At 30.2% G+C, this 18,953-nt stretch overlaps 2 protein-coding genes across 2 annotated transcripts; one reads left to right on the top strand and one right to left on the bottom strand.

The window, feature by feature from the left end:
• Nucleotides 1–9,645: 9,645 nt before the first annotated feature.
• LOC111035630 lies at nt 9,646–15,778 on the top strand. Its single transcript, XM_022317326.1, has 14 exons — nt 9,646–9,876; nt 9,937–10,038; nt 10,098–10,209; nt 11,325–11,468; nt 11,908–12,042; nt 12,135–12,263; nt 12,357–12,465; nt 14,063–14,200; nt 14,273–14,390; nt 14,560–14,692; nt 14,758–14,908; nt 15,102–15,306; nt 15,374–15,549; nt 15,608–15,778. Coding segments are annotated over exons 1-14 (1,818 nt in total). The 5' UTR covers nt 9,646–9,874; the 3' UTR covers nt 15,772–15,778.
• Nucleotides 15,779–15,851: 73 nt separating this feature from the next.
• On the bottom strand, nt 15,852–18,659 carry LOC111035633 (26S proteasome non-ATPase regulatory subunit 11). Its single transcript, XM_022317327.1, has 2 exons — nt 17,486–18,659; nt 15,852–16,714 (listed from the first exon to the last, which is right to left on the bottom strand). Exons 1-2 carry the CDS (start codon nt 18,472–18,474, stop codon nt 16,477–16,479), a joined length of 1,227 nt encoding a protein of 408 aa, XP_022173019.1. The 5' UTR covers nt 18,475–18,659; the 3' UTR covers nt 15,852–16,476.
• Nucleotides 18,660–18,953: the final 294 nt, after the last annotated feature.

The raw sequence follows: 18,953 nt of genomic DNA, 5'->3' as shown, positions 1-18,953 counted from the left end.
CTTTGACACACAAAATATGTCAATGATGAAAAGGTATATAGCAAGGAGAGGACCAATTCGGACGTTTCGGTAAAATGATTGTATGAAGTCAAAGAATTTAAATGTAGGTACAGATTTGTCAAAACTCAAAAGTGGTACCATGTAGTTCGTATTGACTATCACTATTATCGCATTGTAGGTGGAAAATGAATGAATACTGTATGAGTATAAGATATTCTTCCTGCTCAGTACGATAATATAAAATATAAAATAAATGAAACGATTATCATTTATCAAGTTAACTAAATATTATTGACTATCAATAGTGTATGATTAATTTGATATGTTCGTAAATATTTGTATTATGCTTTATGTTAATTTGTGTTTTTTTCTATATTTATAATATTGATAAAGGCTTTATTTTCCTAATCTCAACTGACAATTTAAATATTGGACAAACTCAGTGAAGAATAAATCTATTGCAGAAAATAAAACCTACTTGTAAATTCTATTTACCGATATTTTTATCATATATTTATCATTTTAGAGTGGGAAAATTAAAATATGATCTCATAAGTCATTATTTACATAATATATACCTACTCGATATGTAAATAACGAACAATTATTTAGGTTTAATAGATTTTAATGGAAAAACAATTTTAATGAAAGGTTTAAATTATAAGATTTTATAGATGATGAGTAATAATAAATCAATAACTCTATCGATCAGATTTATTTTTTAGTAAATTTATTTATTTTATTTTATTTATTTTTAATTATTATTTTTTTGTTTTGTTTTTTTATCGTTAACGTGGAACCAGAGAACTGCATGAGTATTTTTTCCTCCTAGTTTAATAAAAAAAATTTAAAACTGTAATTTCCTGTAACAAGTTAATTTCATACTTTATGGTGATTAATATTTTACTAATATATTATTATATTGGAATTATATAATAATATATTACAAAAACGTTATAATAATATTGTGCTAAGTGTATAAGATAAAGCTTATTTTTTATACATTATACTGTGCATAATATCCATGGCATTGGATTATGTGAGAATATAACACGATGTCACGATGATGACCACCGTTACAAGCCTATTTTTTCCGGTCTTAACCGTCCCTCCGTCCAATCAAGTAACGCTTCCACAGATCTGCAAACAACATATTAATATTTATTATTTAATCGCAACTTCGTGTGCCGTTTTTCAAGGTAAGATGTACCTATATAATAATTGCGAACTTGCTCGATTTTTAAGTACTAATAATTATTGGTATATACACGACAAGACACGACACAACCGTGTACAATCAAAACGCACTAGTAAAATATGACGTATACACAGATACCACCGATTAATTTAGTTGTGAAATTGTCCGTCATCTATACAATAACAAAACAATCCCATGATTTCGCAACATTTTGTTTTATTAATTGAACCATTTTTACGGACAACGAAAACGAATTTATACGAGAGAGATTTCGTTAGAAAGATTATTCTCCTTAATTATTATATGTGGTCTTAGTTATCTCTACCTAACCTATAAGTTTTTTATTTGGTAAATCCCTGTATCCACTTCGTAATCGTTATTCGCGTCATTCGTAGATAGTGTGTTGTCAATATTAAAAAACATAATATTATATCGCTTTAATAACCATGCAACTAACCTCCCTGTAAAGTATCAAGTAGGCAACTAAAGAGGTACTCGTGAGGCTTATGAAATATATCGGCACTTTCCTGGCTCAAAATGTATAATTTTTCGTTCTCATTATAATAATAGCATTCAATTTAAATTCTATATAATATCGCATATCTACTCGGGTTGAATTTGAGGTGATTTCGGGATGTGTATTACGTAGGTTTTTTGCCGCTTTAGGCAAATCTAATTTACGCGGCCCTATGCAATGGTTAATTTTATGGAGAGGAGGGGGTTGAATAAAATATGGACATTTATTTTTAACTATAAACCCTTGTTTGATTTTGAAAAAAAATGTTTTGACTGACCTCAGTTTTCTTTACAAAATATAAAATAATAATAATACAATTAAAATAAATGTTGGGTATGAAATAGAACAAGTAATATTTTTGACCATCGTTACTCGTTCAGTATCGTTATCATAGATCAACAATATGTATTTAATTAAACATTAAAAAATATATAACTACACAATTAAAAATATATTAAATTTAATTAATTTTGCGAGCCTTTTCTTGGGCAAAATCAGTCGGTACATTTTTAAACTCCAGGTTTTCCATTACTTCTTTTCGATAGGAATTGTAGCAAGATCACTTAACCTTTCTTTATTCATAGAAGACCTCAAATAGTTTTTAATTATTTTTAATTTGGGAAAGCTCCGTTCACCAGATGCGACCGACATAGGCATAATTAAAATAATGCGAAGTGCTACAGCTACATTTGGCTACGTTCTTGGTAAACGAAGTATCAACAGTATATTATTATTAGTTATTACTTATTACATATTTATTTTTGTATATTTTTAACAATGAACATACAATTCAGCATACTATATTATATTATAATAATTAAATCACTTTGGTTCATTCGAAATTTGCCACCCCCACACTAGTGCCGCCCTAGGCGGCTGCCTTTTTTGCTACCACATTGAGCCAGCCCTGTGTGTATATAAAGTGTAAACTGCACTTAAACACCATTTGTGTTCGAAATGTTCAACATGGCGCGGGATGGACCCGAGAGGCATCTCCCGCCTTCCCGAAATGTATTATCAAGAGGGTATACTCGTGAGTAAGTCCAACTCAATTCCCCATTAGTAATATCGAACGTGGATCAGGTTAAAATAAGAATAAAAATACATTTATTTTGGAATTTACACCTATACGTCATATAGTATAAACGTATTCGCGATTGGATTGCTATTATGGTTTGTAGAAAATAATCAATTCGAAATGAACAAAACGCGCAGAAATGTCTCAGAACCAGGCATGTCCGAAACGAAGGACTTGCGTAGACTTGCCAGACAATTCCATATCGCCTGTATTTTGTCGACCTACTCGACGCAGTCTTCAGCACAGATTACAGCAATTACTGGGATGATGGCTTGGCGGCTCACGAACCTCTAAACTTGGGCAGCTTGGTGCAGTAAATCCATAATTTGAACCGAAAAATAAACAATCACCGGTGTGTCTAAACTCTAAAGTCATTGTATACAATACACCGTCGGCGAACTCGGAGAATGCAGCGTTCCTCATCGGTGCTTATGCGGTACAATTCTAATATAACCAATAACCAAATGAACCAATTTTAAAATTTTAAAATTCGCCCGAAAACATATTTGTTTGAAAACTGATTTTGAGTGAAACGAGCTGGTTTTACTGCTATAAAATTTTTTTTTTTTTGCGAACAACTTATCGACAAAAATACTTTTGTATACGTTCTCTTATTATAACTAGTACACAGTATCAAATGTTTTCAGTAACAATAATTGCATTTAATTGATACTTTCTAAAGGTAGTGTAGTTCTTTGATTTCAATAAATTTGTAAGAAAAAAATTTGTAAAAATTGCTGAAAAACAGTAAAAAACACTATTTTGTACACTTCATGAGTGTTTTTATTTATTTGTCATTCCGAAAATAATTGATTCTGAAATTCTACAATTTACATATCTATTACATTTTTTTTTTTTTTTTTTTTAGGCTTTTTACGAGCCATTTAGACTCTTGGCCGCCAAAACTAATTCCTTCCATTGTTCTCTATTTTATGCCTGTTCCCAGTCTCCTCCAATTTCTTCTAATACTTCCTTAACGCTATCCTTCCATCTTTTCCGTGGCCTTCCCCTTGGTCTCTTTCCTCTTATCATATATGTCAGTGCTCCTTTCAATACACTTCCATCAGCTCGCCACACATGGCCTGCCCATTCTATCCTTGTCCCTTTGATAAATTGGACCACATCTTCTCTTTTGTAAAGCTGGTATAGTTGGGTGTTGGTTCTTATTTCCCATTTTTGTTCCGCATTGTTGAATACGGGTCCGTAAATTTTTCTAAGAATTTTTCTCTCAAATAGACGTAGCTTTTCATCATCGCCCTTTGTCGTTGCCCATGTGGCACATGCATATGTCAATACAGGGCGAATGTAACTAATATATAGATGTTCTTTTGTTTTTCTTGACAACAACTTAGATTTAAAGAGTGTCGATAGTGCATAAAGGCATCGATTAGCAGCGTCCAATCTGATATTTATCTCTCCGTGCATGTTGTTTTGGTTATTTAGAGTAGACCCCAGGTACTTAAACTCTTGTACTTGTTCGAAGATGTTATTTCCCACTTGGAGGTTATTATGATCACCCCCTCCTCGTTTTAACATCATGTATTTAGTTTTTCCACTGTTAATTGTTAAGCCAATATATTTTCCTATCTTCATCAGTTCTTCAACAGTACTCTGGATACTCTCTTGCGAATTCCCAATAACCACTATATCGTCTGCATATGCTAGTAGGATATTTCCTTCATCAAGGTTTAATGTCTCAGTTCGTGGTATCTTTCTTATTACGCTCTCCAATGCCATATTGAAGAGTGCTGGTGACATCGCATCCCCTTGCTTCAGTCCACTATTTATTGTAAACGGAGACGATATTTCGTTGTTCACCTTGACTCGGCTGCTGATGTTTGTGTTACATAGTTTTATCATGTTGATTAATTTAGTTGGTAAGCCAAAGTTTTTAAGGATTTTCCATAATATTTCTCTATCTATGCTATCATAGGCTTGTTTGTAGTCTATAAAAACCATATGTAGATCTTTCGCGTATTCGTAGCTTCTTTCCATAACTTGTCTTAAGACAAATATGTGGTCAGTAGTTGATTTATTTTTTCTGAATCCACTTTGGTAATCACCTACTATCTCATCTGTGTATACTTGCAATCTTTTGAGTATAATTAATGATAGTATTTTATATCCAGAATTCAGTAGTGTTATGCCTCTATAATTCTCGACTTTATTTCGGTTACCTTTTTTGAAAATTGGACATATCAATGACTCATTCCATTCTTTTGGTATCTTTTCCTTTATCCATATCTGTTGAATTAGGTCATGTAAGTTTTTTGTTAAGTTTTGTCCTCCTAACTTCAGTAACTCAGCGGCAATTTTATCATCTCCTGGAGACTTATTATTTTTTAGAGTTTGTATCGCATACTGTATCTCTTCTAGACTAGGACTTGGTACTTCTGGTTCCGCTGTGTAGTATAAGGTGTCGTCTTGTTCACCTATTCCTGTTGTTGAGTCTCTGTTAAGGATTTTTTCAAAGTACGATCTAAATTCCTCGGCAATATTTTCCGGTTTTGTAATTAGGGTACCATTATTATCTTCTATCATCCGTATATTAGGTACAAATCCATTTTTAAATGTTTTGCAACGTTTGAAGAATTCTCTGGGGTTGTGTTTAAGGTTTTCGATGTCTTCTAATCGTTCTTTTTCTGCTATCCTCTTTTCTTTTCTTATCAGTGTATTCACTTCTCTTCTTTTGTTTTCGAAGTCCCTTATGTTCTCTGGAGTTGGTGTGTGTATTGCTTTGATTCTAGCTTCATTACGTTCCCTGATTACTTGCTTGCAATTATCATTAAACCATTTCTTTGTTTTTTTTCTTTGTGTAAGTTGGATAACTTTTTCTGCTGATTCCGTTATTGAGGTCTTAATTGCTATCCATGATTCTTCAATCTGTTCTGTGTCGAAGCCCTCTCTTCTTCCTAAGAGATTTGTCACTGTTTCTTGATATGTCTGTAATGTTTCCTTGTTTTTTAATTTATCCACATCATATTTTTCAAGTATTTTTTGTTTCTTTTTCCATTCCATTGACATCTTTACTCTGAAGTCAATTAGGATTAAGTAATGGTCTGTGTCTGCGTCTGCTCCTCTGTAGCTTTTGACATTTTTTATAATCGTTTTATGTTTATTTTCTATGAGGACATGATCAATTTGACTACTATACCTGCCTCCCGGGGATAGCCACGTTTCTTTATGGATATTTTTCCGCGGGAATCTTGTACTGCTTACTACCATATTTTTACTTATTGCAAAGTTAATTAATCTTACTCCGTTATCGTTGCTTCGGTCATGTAAGCTATGTTCTCCAATCGTCGTTTTGTATGTATTTTCTTTACCCACTTGAGCGTTCATATCTCCCAATAATACTTTAATGCAATGACTTGGTATAGTGTCATATACTTGTTCCAGCTCTTCATAGAAGGCATCTTTCACTTCTTTATTTCCTGATTCGGTTGGTGCGTATGCGCAAATAATAATCATGTCTCGGTGGTTCATATTAATCCGGATGTAACATATTCGGTCATTAATAGCCTTAAATTGTTTAACCCATGGTATTAGGCTATTGTGTACAAGGAAACCCACACCATTTTCATGTCTATTTGTTGTTACACCACCATAGAATAATGTCATGTTACATGTTGCTATACATCCTTCGCCTTGCCATCTCGTTTCTTGTAACGCTACTATATTTGCCTTATATCTATCTATTGTATTGATTAGTGTATTAAGCGCTCCTGCTTTATATAACGTTCTTACATTCCAAGTGCCAATCCTAAATCCTTGTAGTCCAGGCCGTTTCCGTTGTGTTTTGTCCAGATCTCTGTCCCGAGGCTTTAGTTTTGGTTTCTTAACAATTAGATTTTTTACAGTGACGGGTTGTTAGCCCGTCGCCAAACCCCCATCCTGGAGGACCAGATCGAGCCAGCTGGCTAAAGCCAGCTCGTAGCTCGGGGCCCCGGGTTCGCCAAACCCGTAGTGCTAATTACTTAGCACCCCCCTGGGGGGATATCTATTACATAATTCAGTATATTATGTAATATCAAAGGCGATACAATATGCAACATTTTTTTGCATTTTTGAGTTATTTACTTATTTATAGACATTTTAAATTTTTAGGCTTTTTAAGTTCCAAAAACGATACGAAGTTTTGGTTATATTGGTTATAACATCAATGATGAGCGATGACTATCAAGACTTAGAAGTATAATAATTTTGTTTACATTTAGTGACACGAATCTGGTTCTGCACCACTACTTGCACCGACACATGTCATATACATTAATTGTAATTATGTATCCCAAAAATCCATCACAAGGAATCATTTTATCGAAAGTAATGACTTATAATTGCTTCCAAATACAATTCATCTATAATACTATAAATAATAATACACAATGACCTCATAGGCGTGCGCACGGGGGCAGCAGAGGCAGCATATGCTGCCTCTGGACTTTATTTGAGACTACCGGAGCCGGAAAATATTAAATAATGGGCCTCGGTAAAATTATATTTCCACAAATGATTTTTTTTTTTTTTTGGTCAAGTATAGATATGAATATTTTATGATTATAGAATTTATCAGTATAAAACTAATAAACCTGTCTACTATAAAAACTGTACAACTGTTTATCCAAATAAACAAATAATCAATACAACTTTAATTTTGATACCCAATGGAAAAAATAGTAAAACTATGGGCTGGGTTTAATGGTGAATTTGAAGAATGGGCCGAATTAATCTCTTGCTGCCCCTGAAACCTAACTAACTAAACCCCCTAACCTGCGCACGCCTACGTCATTATGACCTACTTGATGGAAACTGAAGAGGTACACTCAAAACCTACAATTGTATAGCACAGCTCTTACCATGGTATTATTTAATTTCTAGAGTTGTTGAATAAATACCTAAATTATTGATTATCATAATTATTAGTGATGATCAGTGGGTTTTCGTGCGGTAGTTATTTTTAGAAATATGGTAAATATTATTTGAGAAAAAAATGTTTCTCTTATAAAATTATGTATTCAACGTTATCGATTGGTGTGCCATAAATTCACTTCCTATAAAGTTGAAAGAAAACATCGTAACTTACACGTCCCATTTTTCATATACAACATATTTTAGTTTCTTCCATATTAAATACGTGTAAAATTACAGAGGTCTTCAAAGTACCATTGGTCGTCAAAGAGTAAAGAATTTAAAAAGTGGGAAGGACAGCACGAGCGCTCGAAGCCAAATGTATTTTTAGAATCCAAAAAAAAGTAATAAAAGTATCAACTTCGGTTAAACCATAGAAAAATTATAATGGGAGGGGGAGCGCGAGGGCCCACAGCCCACAGGCAAAGACATTTAAAGAATCGAAAAAAATGTACATTGGAAACAAACTCTAAAGATTGTAGTCTACTAACTACAAATACTTCAACCAAAAATTATATTCAAATTGATAAGTTTATTAAACAATGATTATTTCGAAGGCACTAGCTGTTTATCAAAGTTTCAAAAATACGTTGATAAAAAAATCAACTATAGTTAAATCGTAGAAAAAAATGTGAATTTACTTAATAAAAATTATTGAGCAGAATGAAATATGTGATTAAAATATGTTGTACCTGTATAACGACTGTTAACTTGTGTTTAACGGCTTGTCGATTGACTGTTGGCTGTTGCCTTATATTATATTCTCTTCTGTTCATTGAAATTATTAGAATTTTGAATCATCTCCGATATGATTGACGACGGTTGACTTTTGGCTCAGATGATAGTAGATATTATAATATAATATGATATCGTCATCAGTTTTCGAGTTTTTTACTTCTTCGGATGACACAATACATTTTCTACTTCAGATTCCGAAACAGAATATTATTCAGAGTATTTAAATCTATACAATGCATGACACGGAACTCTGCATAATATAGGCTATCTATACACTACTGTCGTGAGTCTATTATTTTTTCAGGCAACTCAAAATATTGTTTTTAGTTTTAATGGCAAAACAATAATTTAATATAAAACTCTAGAAGTGCCGAGAATAGAGAAAAATTCATAACTGGCTTTGAAATTTACAAAAGTAAAAAAAAAATGGATCTTGCTTATAATATTCTATCTGGGTTAGGGTAAATGTTTTATTAAACAATTAAACTATACTATTCTATAAATAGCTACTGATGTAATTTATAAAAAACGGAGTGATACTACTACAATATACCAAGTAATCAGTAACAACAAATTACCTTTGTTCTATAGTAATAACTATCAATAGCCGTGTACGTAAGGCTTTCCCGTAAAAGCAGGCGACGGCGGTAAAACAATAATATCATAATGTCAATAAATATATCGTTTCCATCTTATAGTCGTATCTACCTAATTAGTATTTATAACCCTTTATAACCTTTTATTATACAAATTAAGTCAAGTTTAGTTTGTACTTTGCAGAGGTCGTTTTGGATATTACTAAAAGTAGAAAGTTTTTTTAAAAAAAATCATGAAAATTTTAGGTTTGTTAGTTAGGTACACATGAATTTACTAGACCCATTTAAGTTAACTAATACCTATCTCGATTAATGCTAAAAATGTACTAGGAAATGTTCACACATCGTCATCTGCAATAAAGTACCTAGGCATAATTATTATGACATATTTTTAAAATGTATTATTAGTAACCACCTATCGAGGTTGTGGATTCAAAATTAAAATTACAAAAATTGAAAACTTTGAATCTTGAACTTGAGATCTGTGCAGTGATATATTTATTTCATTAATGCATGAAGACTAAAGATATCTCCACAGACTTGTATATAAAAATACTGAGCCTTCTGTGCTGTAACCATGATTACAGTGATAGCGATAACGTTGATTTTGATATCTATTTCGTTATGTGTATGATAATAAGCACAACTGTATTTTATTCTTTAAGATTTTTGTTTTCAGTTTTGTAGATTGTTACTTGTTGAGTTATTTATGTGTTTAACTAATAACTCGTCGTTATGAGCTTAAAAATAAAATATTCATGACATAACTATTACCAGATGTACCTAGGTAGTGTATATGCTACTGTTGTGAACTACTTGTGATATTTTTCAAATGCATCATGTAAGTATTTGATTTTTAACCATAGATATTTAATTAATTAATACTGATTCAATAATTCAGGTTGTCGATTCCAACTGATTTACAAGGCCAACCAAGATATCAAACACCAAATTCGGATCAATTAAATATGCAAAATAATGTTCCTCCAAAATGTGTTCCTGAGTAATATCTTTTAGTATTTATGAAGTTATTTATTTTAATTTATGTTGTTCCATGTGTAGGGTTGTTACACCATTATATGACATAAATGATTTGTATCAAAATGCTAAATGTTTTCAAAAAGCTCCTGAAGTTTGCAATAAGAAAAGCAAAAAAGCAGAACTAAATTCTAAAGTATGTAATATGTGATTAAGTTTTAACTCTGCAGAAATGATTGAATTTATTTAAATAATAATAATAGTCATGATAATTAGAAGGAATTAGTGATGTATGTGATCTACCAGTAAAAAACTAATGTTGTATACAAATTTACCAACTTAAGTAATCTATATTTTAAAAATGATTGTCAATATATAAATTATATTTCCTATATATAGGTATTACTATAACAAATAATTTTTCAATAGTAATTGTAAACATATAAATACTATATTAAAAGTCAATATTTAAAAATATTAACTAGGTATCTTTTTATCTATTATATTTAATTTGTTTAGAACAATTTTATTGTACAAAAATTATTTTATCTTTACAATGTAGTAAAGTTTAAATTTTAAACTTATTATGCTATAATGCTATTAAGATTACATTTAACAATTAATATAAACATTATAAACTATTAAGATATTGTTAGATGTTTAATTATTGTAACTACTAATAATTTTTATTTTAAGTGTGTTAACACGATATTACATGTTACAAGTCATATGTATGTAATATATAAATTAAATGACTGCTTAAAATCATTACTTAAATTAACACTAGGCTTTTAACAGTCGTATAATATGTTGATATGTGTATTAGGTGGTATAAAATACAACAGTTTATTATTTAAATACATCTTCAGGTACAGAATTTGTTATTTATTAACCTAATTTTGATTGATTTATAAGACAAATACCTTTGTTTGATGTCTACTTTGCATTTTTTACAGTAACGTTAGATTGATAATCCTGGTTATTGTATTATATTTTAAAGTTCTCCATTACTAATAATATTTCCCAGTTTATCAGTATAACAACATTTGTAACTGCTCATGGCTAAAAAGAGAAATAACAACTTATGATTACTGATTTGTATTGACCATATTTAAAACCGACATTTTTTCATTGGTAGATCCCCTATTCAATAAATTGCAGGTCTATCACAATTGCCATAACATCGTTTTTTGGTTCTTCTTTATCATTTTAAATTTATTTGCAAATAAAATATGTTGACGTATTATATTAGTAGGTATATTACTTGTACATTTTTAATCAATTTCATTAATTAATTACTAATTGTTTCAGAATAAAGACAAACTTCAAATTACTACACAATTTTTATTTGGTCATCATGTGCCACCATATTATTCAGTGTTAAATCATACACTTATGAATAAATATGTAATACACTTATTCAATCCTAATGCACCCACTGCTAAAATTCTGAGGGTTAGTATATTACATTATATCATATATTTTAATAAAAATCTGGAAATCCGCAGCATTTTTACTTTTATTTTAGCAATTAGGCCTTTCACAAGCAGGCATTTGCTCCACTTGAGATTTGTGTTTGGGTATCAATGACGCTGAACATAGTTTTAATGAGTAAAGTTTTATAAAGATAGCAATTAGATGTCAGTATTTCAGTATTTGAAATGCTAATGATAACAATGATATGGTTGAAATGAACAATTTTTTTTTATTAAAATACAATTTGGATGTTTCTAAATTTTCATACAAAAATAATATATCTACAAGTTTTCAATTTAAAATCATTTGAGACAGTTATCTATTTACAGTTCAAACACTTCAATGGCATTAACCATAGATTACATTTTGATTTTATTAATTTGTTATATATTTTTTATTTTTTATAAAATATGTTTAGATGCATACAGAAATTATTAAACATGAACGAGAAATGTTTAATCATTGGCTTTCAAACCTTTGGGAAGAAAATTTGAAAAATCGTCGACTGAATGTCATACCGTTCGTTGAGAATTACATCAAATCTGCTTGTAATGTGAGAAATTATAAAAAATATAAAAGTTTAAAATATTCTTTTTGGCATTTACTATTTGTGTAAAATAAATAAAATGTTACTGTATGTTTTAGTTTTCAAATGATTATATTAAATCACACTACGGTGGTACATTAAGTTCAAAACTGAAGATCGACTATAATGTAAGAGATGAAATTGAAGTGAATAAAGTTGAAATGGTATATTGTAAAAGATTACAGTCTGTAAGAAATAATAATTATTTTTCATCAAACCAATTATTATTCAGTATTATTATTAATAATTAATTATTATAATTTATTTTTTTTAATATCTAGAATACAAATCGTATAATAAAAAATCTTCCTATGAAAATTGATATTGAAAATCTAGAATCAAAAGTTTGTTTTAACGACGGTGTGTTTAATCCACCTCAAAAAATTCCTTGTGAGTATTAACTCTATAATACACTTACATTTATAAGTTATAACCCGCTGGTTCTTCTATTACAAGGCTGCCAAATTTGTTTTGGAAGCCAGTTATAATTTCAATTAAATTTGGATCAAATCTTATAAACAAGGATTGCTTACACTTATGATTCTTCTATAAACTAAAATAGTTCAGTAGTTAGGTAGAAAAAGTCGGATGTGGAGCTAATGTTAACTGGAATACACAATATAATTTAAAGAATAAATAGTAATAATTAAAATACAATAGAATGTTGGCGGGTAAATTCAAATGCGCTGACCTGGGTATTGCTCATACCAGCTGTCTTGTTCTATTGTAGTAATTTTTTAGTTTTAGTTAATTATTAATAATAATTTAATTAAACATCTTATTTTATAGAATTAAATTTATTCACATTTTAATTTAAATAAATAAATGATAAGGTAGGTATAAAAATGAAATGTATTTTTCTTATTTGCTCAAAAAGTGTCAACATTGCTTATCTATATTTAACTTATAAATATTAAATTATGTAAAATTTAAACAAATAAAACCATTTCAGTATTGAATTTTGGGCCGATTGCTTCAATTTTAAATATTATACACTATTATAATTTTAGAATACTTAACTTCTTGTTTTTATCACTTTCAACATACTTACTTTGTGTTCAGCAACCGGCATAGTGTTACACGTTGACCAGAGAGGGCTTTGACCCCCTATAAAATTGGTCCATCCCACTGAAAATGTAACAGAATTTCCCATGTTATTTTTATAAAGGTTTATATTTTAATTTTATCAATTATTATTTTCAAAATTATGATAATTGTCATCTACGTCTTTAATAAAGTATATTTTTTTTAATTTGTAAAAAAAGAAATAATATTTTATTCATTTGTTGTTGCATTTACTAAATACTAAGTATTAATTATGGAATGGAAATAATGATAGGAACCCCAAATCATTGCCTATAATTTAGTCAGTCAAAATCATCTGTTCAATAATAAATACAATCATTTGAATTTATATTTATAAAATAATAGCTAAAAAAATCATAACTATTCATAAAAGTGTTTGTTATAAAAGTAAAAAAAAAATATAGTTAATTGACCTTTTATTATGGTCCTTGGGGTTTTCTTTGGATTTCACTGATATTTTTACTATAAAGTGAGTTATAGTTGTGTAAAATAGTACAATTCAACATAATATTTAAGTTGACAATGCAAAATTGGTTCTACTGAATGAAAATTTGCTGTTATATGTTTATGTTTGTAAGATGTTTGGTGACAAACACAAGCGAGAGTGGCATTTTTTAATTTACTGACATTGTACATTTTTAACTGTGTTAAAGTGTAATTTTGATACGTACCAAACTGATATTTAAAAAATTAAATGTTGTCTAAGTTGCATCAAATTTACTTGAATGATAAATACATCTATTTGCAGCACTAAAGCAATATTGCTTTGAGTCACGTTGATAATTGTTATGTTACTTATGTAATATGCATATAAGAAAATTCATTGCCATTATTGCATATTGTATAACTGTATTGTGTCTTGTGTGATAGCTAAAATGATTTTATACTATGTTGTTTTCAGTTGTGGAAGATGAATGTTGTCGTACACTGTCAAAAAAACATAGTATTGATGTTAACATCTGTTTAAGTAGTATGAAAAGTATTATGAATTTAGAGAAACCTAATAGTTTATGGATTATTCCTGTCAATGTAGAGATTGGTAATCATTGTTATTTTTGATACTTTTAGTGAAGACTATAAAAAACAAATAACAAAATTTTCTCTTTTTTAGATTCTGAGGAGCGTAAAACAATTTATGTTGGAGGAGCATTATGTACAGGACATTTCTCTCAGCAAGAAAAAAGTTGGTATTATCTCCGAAAAGAACTGAAAAAAAAATTCATAGAAGTGTAAGATATTCTATTTTTATAAAAGAATCACTCTTTTTCTAAATAACTTAAGTACCATATTTTATTTTGCTTTTGAGTAAAGAATTGTCTTTATTTTCCTAAAGCTTAAATTTTACTGGCAATCTTATAGTTTTGTCATTGCAACTCAATTAAATATTTATTTTTGTAGTTTGCCTAATGAGGCTGTTCCAAACAATTATAATAATTACAACTATGATGAATGGCAGTTAAAGGTCAGCGGTGTCAATGGCGTTGACAAATCATTCAATTTACTTGTAAGAAATAAACCACATGGTGTACAAGTAAGAATATGTCATATTGAGTTAAATATCTGTGTACAATATTACTATCTTTGTATAATATTTAGCAAAATATCAAACCACTCAATGCCCCAGCAGTAATAATACCAAAGATTGAGTATCAACCAGAATTTGGCTTTGAAAAAATCAGTGAAGAGCAGCTTGTCGAATATTGGCTGGACACCACCTTCAGATGTCCCAAAACCAAATTAGTATTAGGTATTGTACTTCCATTATTCACATAATTATTATATCTCTCGCCTTACACACAATAGAATAATTTGCCCAGTCAGCGTGTGTCAGGGTTAAATATTTTATTTTGGCAATAAAACTCAAATATAACTTTAGTGCCATCAATTGTAAGCTAGGCAAAATTAAGTAATAATAATACAACTCTATTTTTTTCTCCTAGTTTCAGTACAACACAATATGGACCTCATGCAGGTGAAATGGGGAGTTGAAGAGGTAGAGAGTTTAAGTTCAAATGGCAAAGACCAAATCTACCTACAAAGATTGTATCTTACTATAGACAAACTAACACAGTTAGGCAAAGGAGAATATGTACTGTTACACAACCCTAAAAAACCATTTCACGTCGACCTCTACCAGTCATCAGCGTAATCAATCAAAATTGAAAAACTTTTTATCGTACTTAAATTTTTAACAAAACTATTAATTCTTTAGGTATGGAGGTTTCAATTTATTGAACATGTATTTTGTTCTACAACAGACTGAAATTTCCGATTCATTGGTTTGGAATCCTATAGACTCGGAAATATTATGTCCAATTCATAATTACTTCAGAGTTGCACCGTGCATGTTCAGGCCAAATTTTGAGGGTTTGGATGTCCAAAATATAAGTAAGTTATATTTTATTATTTGCAGAAATTTAAAGCTTAACTTTAAAAAAATGTTTAGGTGAGCAAGTAACCAAATTCAATAACGATAGGAAAGCTAAGGAGGATTACGAAACTGCACAACTTCTTAGAAAGAAGAGAATAAAAATGGAAAAAAATAAAGTCAAAAGGAAATTAAAAAGAGAAAATGATATTTTATATAACATCAAAAATAATATGAAGTAATATTATATACACTCAATTCGTTGACACTAGAAAATTTAAAACTATCTGGATATCATTTTAATGATAATCAACAAATTGTAGTTTTTATAAAAATTTATTTTTCATTGTTGATTTGATAGGATCTTTGTTTATGAATGGAAATAAATGCATTGCGCAATATTGTATTTGTTGAGTTTGAAGTTGAATTTAACAATTATGTAATTAACTAATTTTAATTAACTTATATTTTATCCAACATTTATTAAAAGCTGACATCAGTTGAAATGTTTAACTAAAGTTGAATTCATCAATATTTATAAAGAAATAGAAAATATATAATGTTAATTAAATTAGTATTGAACAAAAAATAAGATATACATTTTTATTCTTATAAAATAATAAGTAATGAAAACAAGTAAAATAATGATTAGTAGTTAATTAGTTATTAATCATTGTATCAATGTACATAATTTTATTTACAAAGAATATAAACTGTTGATTATAAATTTATAAAATACAAATTGTAAAAACAAAGCCCGCACATATATTTTGATGACTAATCACTGCTCCTAAGTATCCCTAAAATCCAGTAATCTAAATGAAAATAAATAGTACTTTTTTTTTTCATCTCAAATTTATTTATTTAATAATATTAACCAAAGAAATATTATGTACTCGAAATACAAAGAATTTTTTAATTTTGGATATAATTTGTTAGTTCAATTTTTATGTTAATTTTTTAGCAGTCTGATACAATGTATCTACAACTTTACTCATGCTATTTATATTATCTAAAACTAATTCATAAGTTTCATCGATTTCAGCTTCTTCAAATACTATAAGAATTCCTTCACCCTGGTCTAAGATACCATGGAATTTTTTGTCCAATATCATCTGTGAAAGTTTTCGTTCAACATTTTCCATTGGTAAATTTATTGATTTGGCAACATACTCAACTTGTACTCTGAAAATACAAAAAATAATAAACACTGTTCATAAATTTGATACATAAACTATTCTCTACAATACAAAGTTATAGAAGATTTAACCTGAGTAAAATAAAAGTAATCCTATACAGGAATAGAACAGCAGTAATTATTGTTAAATTATGAAAATAGAATAAGTAAAAAAAAAAATTGAATGCATTAAAGAGTGTGTTAGAGCACTGTTTGTTTTCTCTCTCTGGCCCACACGCAATACTGAACTTATTTACCCAGAATCTTTATTTTATGTTTTTGAGTATCTTAGAGTAAATTCGCCCATTACAAAACCGGTAGAGAATAATATTTTTGAGGGCATAAATAAACCAACGGTTTGCCTATGAATTAGATTGACTCAAAACAATTTTAACATTTAAATTAATTTTATTTTTATTTTGAAAGTTGAGTACAAAGTCCGATAACAATAAAATATAAAATTGATATGTCATACCTTTAAAAATATGAGCCTCTATAATTTCTATAATAGGTGACTTAATTTAAATTACAAAAAAAAACTGTAGGTGAGTGTTTTATTAGTTGAGCATGGGTATGAGAGAAAAAACAAACATTGCACTAAATTTTACTTAATCTCCAGGCAATCACAAAAAAGTAGGGAATGATAATGAATGTTAAAACAAACAATAGGTATTCTTTAAAAATATGATGATTCATCAAGAATGATACAATGAAAATTAAATATTTTTGTACCCCGAAATTTTTTTTGCTTATAGTCTAAAATTTAAGAGAACAATTACCTTGAGTATGGTTCAATGATTCTACACAGATTTTGTTCCAACATATTTCCATAAAGTGTATCTAAATGTGCTCTGACAATTGGATCATCTTCCAATTCTTTTTTATATTCATTTAACGCAATTTGAAAATCTGCTAAAGATCTTTTATGACTAGCCCTTGCAATGCTCTTCATTGCTTCTACATCACGACCCGTATATTTTAATGCTAATTTACCACTCACAATCTGTTGCACATCTTCTGCATTATTTAACATTATCTTTGACAAAAGCATGTACTTCAATGCCTTAAGTGCATTAGATGTACTGTCCACGCTGTCAAACCCTTCAAAAGCTTCATAGAAATATGAATAAGCAGTTTTAAAATCTTGCTCGTCAGCTGCATGTAAGATTCCTGACTGCAAGTCAAGAGAAGACTGCATTTTAGGGGGGCAATAAATTGAGTTTGCAGTCGTTCTAGCAGAAGTTAAAGAGGCCCTAGCCTTGGACAAGTTGTTCAGAGCATGATAAGCTTTGCTTTCCAATAATAAAACGTCAACCAACAAATTTTTATCATCTAGTTTTTTCAATTCTTTCAATAGTACGGAGCCGTGTTGCAACGCTTCTTTAAACATTCCGGAATCGAAGTATAGGGCCATCAATCGGGATTCCAGAGACTGCCTGAGAAACGTTCGCCGCTCTTCTTTCGCCCATTCTATGCACTCCTTGCACAGTTGTAATTCAATTCCGATGCCTGCTTCGAGGTCCAGGAAGAGGTCAACCAGGGACCTCACTAATTTGGCAGCCTTCGCCTTACTAATTTCGGACAAAAACGGCCTGGTCTCCTTAATAAGGGCGGCCAATTCTTTGGCCTTACCTTCTTTCTTTAAGAGTTCACCCTGCGTGAGGATCAGTTGCTCGCGTGCCATAATCCTGTCGTGTTCCGTTTCGACTTTATTCATGGCAAAGTCAGACGGCTTGTTGATGCGCGCTAACATCGTAGCACCTGCCATTTCGATACGTTCGAAAAGTGCGACCACGTAAAATACTTAAACACTGACAAAAGTCCCAGATCACTTTGGGTGTTCGCTTGTAAGGAAGAATAACAATGTATTATATCACGTACGAATCTAATAGGTAACACTAAATAGTAAATACAGGACACTCAGGAACTGACAAGGGGAAAGACTGAAAGAGCATGACCAGCGATTTACTGAAATGAGAAGTGTGACCAAAATAATCAGCAACCAAACAACTACTAAATAGACACAATATTTTAGTATGCTAGATATGGGGCCGCTGCTACAACGGGTTTTGCCGGTTTCGGTCGCGGATGGTGTTGCGGCGGGAAATGAATTCATGACTCATGAGAAATGTCCTTCCCCGGCACCCCCTTGTCTAATCAATTGGTCAACGGGGAAATTTCTGGTAGGGTGAACAAATAAATTGCCGAAAAACGCGGTCGGATGAGCGTTGTTGCTTGGCTCACCAG

The sequence above is a fragment of the Myzus persicae genome, unplaced genomic scaffold (genome assembly GCF_001856785.1).
Source record: "Myzus persicae strain clone G006 unplaced genomic scaffold, MPER_G0061.0, whole genome shotgun sequence".
Lineage (NCBI taxonomy): Eukaryota > Metazoa > Arthropoda > Insecta > Hemiptera > Aphididae > Myzus > Myzus persicae.
This window is presented reverse-complemented; position numbering and strand designations above follow the sequence as displayed.